Source organism: Orbicella franksi, chromosome 4 (assembly GCF_964199315.1).
Source record: "Orbicella franksi chromosome 4, jaOrbFran1.1, whole genome shotgun sequence".
NCBI lineage: Eukaryota > Metazoa > Cnidaria > Anthozoa > Scleractinia > Merulinidae > Orbicella > Orbicella franksi.
In genome coordinates, this window is record NC_138148.1 from 31,865,677 (window position 1) to 31,875,849 (window position 10,173).

Below are 10,173 nucleotides of genomic sequence, written 5' to 3' on the forward strand. Positions count from 1 at the left end.
TGGACATAAATGTCCAGTACTGGCCATGAAATCCCCGCTTTCTACACTTTGATTTAATTCCACACTTCTCCATGCGAGGAAGAGCAGAACACCGTGACAAACTAGGGATTTTCACGACCTTTTCCCCTTCAGTTCCACAGTTGTCATTCTTTACTTAGTTCTACACTTCTCTATGCGTGGAAGTGTAGAATACCGTGACAAACTGGGGATTTTCACGACCTCTTCCCCAGCCGTTCCACGGTTGTCATTCTTTACTTCTAAAGTTCTACACGTCTCTATGTGTGAAACAGGCTTGAAAAGGGAAGGGGTCTGCCAACAGCAGCTGGGTACCTCTGATTTATCCAAAATGCATACTAGGTACAAAACACAGACTGAGAATAAACACTGTTGTTTCGTCAAATACGTGATCAAATGTCGTTTTATAACTTACCAAGTGTGCAATCGCTTTTACGTGGCTTTTTCTAAGGGTGGCAAAGGGTTTTTGCGTGACGCGTGATCGCCCCATAATTAGCAGCGTGACGTGTGATTGAGACCAAATTAGTAGCCTGCGTAGCAAGCGTTTCCGTGGGGTTTGGAAGCAAAGGAAGACCGAGGAACGGGATTTTCGGTGTCTTGTCTGCGCGGAAAATGGGGCGAGAACCAAAAAAAGAAAGAGGGGGGTGGTTAACTCCCGAACCCCACAGAAACGCTTGCTACGCAGGCTACCAAATTAGCCGCGTGACATCATAACGTGATGCGTGATTTGCTCTTTTACAAGCCGGTAATGCGTGATTTACCAGTTGGGTTTCCGTGATAGGTGAACGTTCTTTGAACTAGAAGATATCCATTGTGCCATGTAGTGCTATGTTGTGCCATGTTATGCCATGTTGTGCTATGTTCTGTTATGTTGTGCCACATTGTGCCACGTTGTGCCATGTTGTGGAGTGTTGCGCTAGCTCTCGCATCGCATCGCTTGTGCTCTTAAAGAAAAATAACTCGTAGCGAAAAAATAAATGTCTATGGACGGACTATCGAGTATGAGGAGCAGGGAGCTTATATGTAGGCCTTTTTTTCCGCCGCGCGCACCCAGGTATGGAGAGATCACTTTGCACGCCATTTGTACCTATCTTGGCCATTGTCTTACCCAGTTTCTCGCGACTGAAGGCCGCCTGACTCAATTTGACGGAGCCGGCAAACCAGCGTATCTTCCAGACATCTCAAGAAATGTGACTTTTTTCGCAATTACGGTATATAAAAAGGCTCAAATTCGATGGTAACATGCTTGGAAAAGGAAGTTCACTTTTGCGGGGAAACATCACCCAGAAGACAACTTCTCTTCTGAGACCTCGATCCCGAAGGTTACATGATACATAGCTAACAGTAGTTAATAAGCTCAACATCATTTGATCACATAACTAAAGAAGTTTCTAAGTAGAATTTCACTATGGAGTATTTTGTCAGCGGAATAACATATCCAACGAAGGTACCTTTGAATTTAGGTCTTTGATTTATTGTCAGCATCAAGCCTTTAGCGCGTGGCTTTGCAAGTTTACATGTAAGGTTAGCTCAGAGCGGGACTTCTCTTCAAATTAAAATAAATAAATAAACTTATAAATTAAATAAATTGAACAGTAACCGTTATGGGGAAGTGTTATTCCCAGAAGTATTGCTGGCTGGTCCATGACAAGGTCATTGAATCTGGCAGTGCTCACTGGCAAAAAAAGTGAACATGATCCGTTATGAGAAGTGTCAGTTTCAATATATTCTGCTGGTTTATATTATATATTTATAGTCCATGACAAAGCGGTCTGTGTAAAATGTAGACTGCAGACTGCAGACTTTTTGACTGAATAGTGTTGCCGTTTCCATCATTGAGAGCTAACCATAAACAGGCTAACTGCAGATGTTTGTATTTGTATTTGTATTTTTTATTTCTCCACATGACCACATTGAATACTTTCCACTTTCCATTCACCGCAGTGTATACATGTTGTGCCATGATCTGCTATGTTGTGCTATGTTGGGCCACAACATAGTGAAAGAAAGATAGAAAGGGCAAAATGTAGTGAACTAATTAAATACCCTTTACTTAAATACAGTCGGAATGGGATGCAATGCCTACCATGGCCATAGCTTACATTCATTATTGGATACAGTTCAATGCCTATTAAATGGCCATCCTTGGGGAAATGGGTAGTGGCCACTTACTAGAGGTAAAAACAATAAAAAAGAAGCCCACATCAGGACTATGATTACTGGCTGCCTAATAGGGGTTGCCATTTTATGGGTGGCCGCTTAGTAGGGGTTCAACTGTATTTATCCTGTAATGGGTATGCAAAGATCTCACAATTGTCCAGCTTATAGAGATTTACAGCTCAGTGACAGACAATTAATGCTGGCTAGCATAAAAAAATTATAGTCAATTAATGAGCCAAGGTCACTTAAATTCTTCTGTTATAAAATTGTGCTTATGTGTGAGGTAATCAAACTCTTTACAGATTCCTTGCTACCCAAGCATCATATGATGTGGTTGTAGTTGGAGGAGGAATAGTTGGTCTTGGAACAGCCAGAGAACTTATCCTGAGACATCCCACATTGAAGTTTGCAGTTGTAGAGAAAGAGAATGAATTATGTGAGTACAAGACAAACACAAGTACATGAGTTGTTTAACCCATTGAAGCTTGTGCTGGCCGCAACTGGCCATGATGAGTATTGGCCTTTGTTCCACCTCTAGCATCATCACCAATGACCAGAATTAGCATCATCTATACTCAAGTTCTGCAGGAGGAAAAGATCTTTCCAATGATACCCTGAAATATGTGTGAAAATGCACAGAAATTTGTGTGAAAAACTCGAAGCAAAATTTCCTTTTATTAACTACACTTGGCTACTCTGTGGTAAAAATTGTCCGTCTTGATGATGCTTTCTCAGAATTTTTGAACTGAAAGGAAGCCCAGTAGAAGGTCAATCACTGCAGCAAAAAGATAAGAAAAGGAGAAAAACTTTGAACAAATTTCTGTGGAGTTATGTGATTACATATCATTGTACAGAACTTTTTGCATGCAATCTTTGACATATCTTTCATTCACTCTGTGTGATAGATAGATCTATCTATCTCGCAGAGGGGGAGGGCTTTTAAGGCACATTAAAAGAGAACTTGTTTTCTACGTAGGCTATGTTGTTAACCTTAATTAATTTTTTTTTATTCACATTTGTTTCATAATTTGTTTTTAATTCATTCCTTTGTTCGTTAGCTGTGCACCAGTCTGGCAAGAACAGTGGAGTCATTCATTGTGGTATCTACTATACCCCAGGCTCCCTGAAGGCCAAGCTATGTGTGGAGGGATTGGATCTGACCTACAAATACTGTGATGAAAAGAAAATCCCTTACAAGAAGTGTGGAAAAGTATGCCATAAGTAATCAACATTAATTACACATTTAAAAATAAAATTATGATCAAGTGTTCCTTCTTTGAGAAGACTGTTAATTAACATGTATTAAATACTTGAGAATGGACATTATTTTTTCTATTCGACTAGTATTTTCAAACACTGCTCGGAATTCTTTGACATCCCATACTTATTTTAATGATTTTAATAACTCTCAGGGGTTTCATTAATGTTTTCAGCACTATGCAACTGGTTTTCACAGTACAGGGAGACAAAACATTTTGAACTGCACTACACTGGAGAAATTTGAAAATGATGTTTACACTCTTAAAAGATGATGACTGTTCACATTATGTCAGAGAAATTTTCACCTGCAATTTTGTATTTGTATTTGAAGAAGACTCAGGCAGGAAATATTTACGTGATTATCAAGACATTATGTTTTCGAAATGTTTCGTTTTGAAATTTTTTTCCATCCACACTAAAATACAAAGCCAGCATTTTCATATTTATCTGGCTTGAAAAGCATTTTGAAAAAGGATGGTATGGATGGTAGCCCTAACCATAAAATAAAGCTGAACTTTTCTTTGCATATTTTCTGTAAAACAAACATTTGTTTTAAAAGCAGACACCCTTTAAATATTAGGCTGACGCTAGCGAGGGTGTCATTGTCTGATAAGGCTTTCACTGTATTCTTAATATTAAGTCCCTTGTTCAATTTGCAGTCTGTCCAGGGTTTGAACCCACACTCTCCTGCTTTGAAATCAGGCACTCAACTAGCCTGTTGTGGTATAAATCTGAGGGGTATGATTTATCGTTCAAACTGGTGTCCTGAGTGTCCTTATTCAGTTTTTACTTTCTAGATTATAGTGGCTGTAGAAAAGAAAGAGGTACCTCAGCTTGAGAAATTATATCAACGAGGCCTGGAAAATGGAGTAAAGGACCTGAAAATTTTGGACTCAAAAGAAATTAAGGATGTAGAGCCATACTGTGAGGTAAGAATTTACCTTTGAGGTTAAAGGGATTAGTTTTTATTAGTCTGTCCACAGACCATCTATTTTCTCTCAAGATTGAAAGGGAGGGATAAGCAAGAATGCAAAGGGTGGGGTGGGGAAGGGGGGCACTCAGGATTGAAAATTCAAACACTCAGATTGTTGGCAGTAAAAGAGTTGACTGTGTAACTTTTTGTGTGTTGTTTGTAGGGTGTGTCTGCCATCTTGTCACCCAATACCGGAATAGTGGACTGGGCAGAAGTAGCAAGAAGTTATGGTGATGACTTCAAGAAGGCCGGTGGTGATATCTATACTGGCTATGAGGTCAGGATATGAGCAAAACATTTCTAATAATATATTATGCACACATCTTACTTACTTAAGTAAAGTTATTATAGTTTAGCCCTTGTTACTGAAAAAAAATTCATTTTCCAAGCTTAAAATTTACCATCTGTCATTAGTTATCATGCACAATACTTTCGATTTTGCTGATCCTAGTAAAATGCAATATTCGTGTCACGTATGATGCTAATAAATGGAATAGCTTACCATGAATCTATCCATTGCTCAGTAGTTCAGTAGTTCATGTATCTGGAAGGTTATGGCTGAACCTCACTGAGGATTTGTTCTTTGTCCCATTGCTCCTGATGTGATGAATTTTCATCCTTCTCCCGTCTTTCAATGCGAGTCACTTAGTGATTCATCAGTCTACTTTAAAGTGTCAATATTATTAATTAACCAGTTGATTTGTTCTTCTCATAGGTCACAGATTTTAGTTGTAGCCCAGAAAGTAATAGTTCTCAAGAAAAGGAAGCAGGTGAATTTTTTTTTACAAGTTTTACATCCTCCAGTGTGAGCTTCTTACAAATTTTATAGTACTCTACATCTACAGAGTCAACTATGAATTTTTTCTAAGTAACATAGACCTTAAATTATGTGGTTGATGGGGTGGGGGTAATCGCTACTGGTGTGCAATGGACTTGTGATTCATGCAGCAGTCTGAATTGAGTGGTTTGAGTCCAAGCAACTGTTAATCAGGAGTTTTTCTGTTGTTTTCTTGGGCAAGACACTTAACTCTCACAGTGCCTGTCTCTACCCAGGTGTATATAAGTGTGTCCAGAAAACTGCCAGGGTACCCCTCCCCTACTAGCATTCTATCCAGGAAGGAGTGTGAAGCAATCTTGTTGCAGAAACTGAGATAAACCTTTGTCTTGGTGGGGTTATTCACTTTAGCCCAATTAAAGAGCATAGCCAGTCTTTTTGAAGAGTTAAAGGCAGGCTAAGGCAGGACCTACCGACTGATACCCTAGCTTTCTCCCTGCAATTGAAGCGTTCTCTGTGTCATTGTTGCTAGCACTTAAAATTTGCAGGTGCTGTGGTCTATCACTCTGTTTCTTTTTTCTCAGGTCACACTCACCCTGTTACTGTACATGGAAAGAATGTCGTAAGATTTTTTCTTGTTTCTTTGCTTTCTCAGTTATCTTCGTTACTCAAACTGCACGCATTTACACTAGTACCGAAACATGTTGATGTAATTGGACAGTTCACATTAAATGTTCATCTGCAATCGTTTTCCATGCTTGGATCTAAACTTTATACAGTTTTATGGCACCTGTCTGAAACTGAAACTGGCAAATTTTGATCAAGCCTATTCACTTCATTTCTCTCCCTGTTACCTAAAGTACACGTTAGTTTTGTTTAACGTAAGAAGAGTTTTGTGTTTGGCCCCATCACCCTCTTGTTTGTCTCATTCACTCACTGAGCAAAAACAAAGAAAATTCACTCTTTAAACAATATTTTTGACTAAGGAATCAACTCCTTTGCAGACACTTTTTTTTTAGGGTTAGAGGAAGTGACCTACCCTAAACAATTAAACATACCCATGCGGTAAGGGTGGTTTTCAATTTCGAGAGTGTCGTAAAACCAAAACCAATTGAAAGTAATTACTGTAACCAATCACAAAGGACACAGATAATCTGGTTAACCAATCAAAACTCAGAGCAAATGCATGTAGCCGGCGAGAAGCGCGGGAAAACATGTGCGTGGCGCACGTGCCATGTGCGTGGAGTTTTTAAGCCAATCGTGTAGGGTAGTAATGCAAACACAGTGCAAATGCGTCAGCGTATTACGTTTGACACTCAAGTAAGTATCGCTCCATGTCTTACAGCTTAATTTATTGCATTCCTTGCTTTTCTCTCTACCAGTCCCCCATTAGCTGTCGTTATGTCGTCACCTGCGGAGGCCTTTATTCAGACCGGTTGGCAGAGAAATCCGGATGTAAAGAAGATCCTCGCATTGTGCCATTCCGAGGAGAATACCTCAAGTTGAAAGACGAAAAGAATTACTTAGTCAACGGCAACATTTACCCGGTGCGTATGTCGCCTTCGCAAAATTTGTTTGGGCTGTTGCACAATGTGTATAAAAGTGTTGCTGTCTGCTTTGTCTCAGATCCATGTCCATTCTTGTCTTGTATCGCTAATCTCAAATTACTTAACCTTATTTCTTTGCTAGCACAAACTTCCTTGTTTTTAATTGCATTGTGAAGCAAGAGAAGATAAATGTAAGAGTGAATCTCCTATATAGGCCGCTTATACCCAAGGTTATCCCTCTTAAGTTATTTTTAGACATAGTGCCCAGTTCTTCCGCGGATACTGTTACCACGCGCGTTGCGTTGATGTTCTCATGGAGAATGAAAATGCGGGTAAAGCCGCGTGGGCTGTCCACTTGCGTAAAGCTCACGTCATAAGGTTGGCTATATATAGACCCTGTTAAGATTTCAGAAACCGGGAGTGATCTAACAATAACTTGACATGGATTACCTTGTGAATGAGGCCTATAAGAGGAATTAACTCTCTTACTAGTCATCCTCTTTTGGTAAAAGTCATTGACCGTTTGCAGTTAGTGTTTTAGAGGTTTTTCTCGAGTTAGGCATAGCCAATGAGAAAGCACACCGTTTGGTGAGAGTAATTCCGGCTATAAAATAATGTAATTTTTTCTTCTTAGGTACCAGACCCAAATTTTCCTTTCCTTGGAGTCCACTTTACTCCGCGCGTTGATGGCAGCGTGTGGCTTGGGCCCAATGCCGTTTTGGCATTTGCTCGGGAAGGATACAAACTTACAGATGTGAATTTTAAGGACTTAATAGATGCCTTGGGGTACCGGTATGTATTATTTAAGAACTACTCATAAAGATTCTTGGTGCAAACCATCGATTCAAAACTATGTATGGCGTTTAACGTTTGGTTTTGGGTTTTTTGCCTCTTAACGGTTTACAATTGGCTAAGTCATGACTCTTTTTTGCCGTTATTATTCGTATTTCAAGCAGGCTAGGTAACATCCCCTTAACGGGAAAATGTTATTTTTGTATTCAGATAGGTCTAACGACTGTTCTGAAATGTAAACTAAAGTTATGATAGAGCTTCACGACGACGACACCTGTAATACAACGATCAGCAGAGTCGAAACTAAAACACGTGACAAAGAGGAAAGCGTGGGAAAGACTGCGATTAACCAGTCAGAACTCAACGTAATGTCACCCATGAGACGCGCGGGAAAAGTCGAGACTGACCAATGAAAACTCAATGCAAGAAATGTTGCCCGTGAGAAGCGCGGGGAAATTCGAGGCTAACCAACCAGAAATCAAGCAGAAAAATGCCATCAATATATTTAAGAAGCGCGGAGGGTGAGCGCGATTGGTCAGAAATGCGCGTGTTGTACGAGTTTTGTAAACTATTTGTGGAGCTCAGCACGGAAAACGTTTGCAACTGTAGAAAGAAAGAGAGAAAGCGATGCTGTGACAGTTTTTTAAAGCGCAAAGTATCAGGAGAAGCAATTCTGAATACATGTATTATCTTTTGTTTTTAGTGGTCTAAGGAAACTAATGTTCCAGTATTTCACATTTGGTGTTGGAGAGTATTATCGTGGAATCATCAAATCAGCACAAGTGAAGCAACTTCAAAGATACATACCCAGTCTGAAAGTCGAGGACGTTGAGAGGTATGTAACCAAGTGCCGCTCTCAGAATTTTCTTCCAGGCCGTCACGTATTAATTGCGTGATTTTTTTCATTAACTCAGTGGAAGTCAACACAGAATCTAGGAGTTTGTTCGGTTTGTTTTTTTTGCTGGACTTTCTTTACTCTCAGTGCCTCTTGCCACTCGTGAGTGCTTATGACTACTGGTAAATGTAGCCTTAACCTATTTTGTTTCACTTCAACCAATCATAGAGGGCCAGCTGGAGTTCGTGCCCAGGCCATGGACCGTGATGGGAATTTAGTGGAGGACTTCGTGTTTGATGGAGGCTCAGGTGACATAGGGAGCCGAGTGCTGCACGTCAGAAATGCGCCCTCCCCGGGAGCCACGTCCTCTCTTGCCATTGCTAAAATGGTAGCAGAGAAGGTTAAAGATCGTTTTCACCTATAGAAGATGCACTATAGTTATACTAGAGAATGATATTACTTGTAATCAGAAACATGCTTCTGTTGTAATATTAAATCGTCCCTTTGAACCGCAAAACACAATGGAAAGCAACCTGACCAGTGCAAAAAACGCGGACTGTATAATGCAGCGTCTCTTTCACAGGAGAATATCTGAGTAGTCACTGTGGGAGCTACAGCCATAGGTTGTCTAAATGGCGTCTAGCTGTTTTTTCAAACACCTAAACTATACCATGTGTATGCATGTTTCAAAACCACAAACTAATGTGTATCACGTATGATCTTCCGCTAGGCGAAACCAAAGTTAAAACAAATCCTAAGTGGGTGTCGCAAATTATGCGCACATAACATAGACCAAGGCAGCTAAGCTATCAAGTGTCATCTTTTTAACGATAATGTAAAACAATAATTATACTTACAGAATATTGTAAATTATGTATTCGTAAATGTTTACGCCGTTTTAGACTCCAAAGATAGGAGGAATTTCACCATAATTGTTCTATTTCACCAACTGTCAAGTTCTGTTTTTAAAGGAGGAAACGTTTGTCAAGTTAGATAGCTCGGTATACATTCTCTTAGTTAAACAAGCGTTTCTCGTTTAAAATTGAACGGAGATTTCTGTAAAATTTATATTATGAATACAAATGATCAATATCGGATGTGACCTAACTGTAGGAGACGAGAATAAATAAATTTTTAAACTAGTCTTGATTTGTTTTTTCAGTCAGTGAGAGTCAGCGAGGTCGTCTAGAATTGATCCGAAGAAGTATGGGGTACTATGGGGTACCATTGATCGGAAGTTTGCCTCGTTGGCGTACGGGTTTGAGTGAAGAAAGCATCATGCGTGATACAAATTGACTGTAAACACTTAAAGAACTTGGATATTTAGTAACGAGTGAAATGTGTAGCTTTGTGGGTGTATTACAGGGGTTTTTATTGAGGACTGGCTGACTGGACAAATAGACCTGTTGTGAGGACGAGTTTGGCCGTTTTGGTTTGATTATCTAGGGGAAAGTTTTTCTTATAATGTTCAGTTCAAATAATTTTGACCTCCTGCTGTAACCCCTTGTAATAATGAAGATATTGGATTTCCAAATATGCAAAATTTCCTGGTAAAGTTCCAAGATTTTAAACCTACATCTCAAAACGAGTGGGCTCAAATTTCGTGGGACAGTTACTCGTGCCATTCGTTTTCAATACTCAAGGTTAGTATTATGGTAAAATAGACATGTCAGCCAGAGTTGGTGCCTTTGCTTTCAAAGAAAAGGCGAAAAAAAACTGCCGTTCATAATGGTAAGAGATTGCATAATCATAAGCAAGGAAACGGTGAAGATAGTTAGATTACTGTGAGGAGTGGGTTATCAACACTAGCCACATG

General features: G+C 39.7%; 1 protein-coding gene across 1 annotated transcript; it reads left to right on the forward strand.

Moving 5' to 3' along the window:
* The first annotated feature begins 7 nt into the window (after window positions 1–7).
* Window positions 8–9,504, forward strand: LOC145484003 (L-2-hydroxyglutarate dehydrogenase, mitochondrial-like). The gene is made up of 11 exons (XM_081462593.1): window positions 8–1,337; window positions 2,478–2,611; window positions 3,234–3,385; window positions 4,233–4,364; window positions 4,572–4,685; window positions 5,124–5,178; window positions 5,768–5,805; window positions 6,566–6,730; window positions 7,365–7,522; window positions 8,226–8,357; window positions 8,586–9,504. Exons 1-11 carry the CDS (start codon window positions 1,258–1,260, stop codon window positions 8,779–8,781), a joined length of 1,356 nt encoding a protein of 451 aa, XP_081318719.1. The 5' UTR covers window positions 8–1,257; the 3' UTR covers window positions 8,782–9,504.
* Window positions 9,505–10,173: the final 669 nt, after the last annotated feature.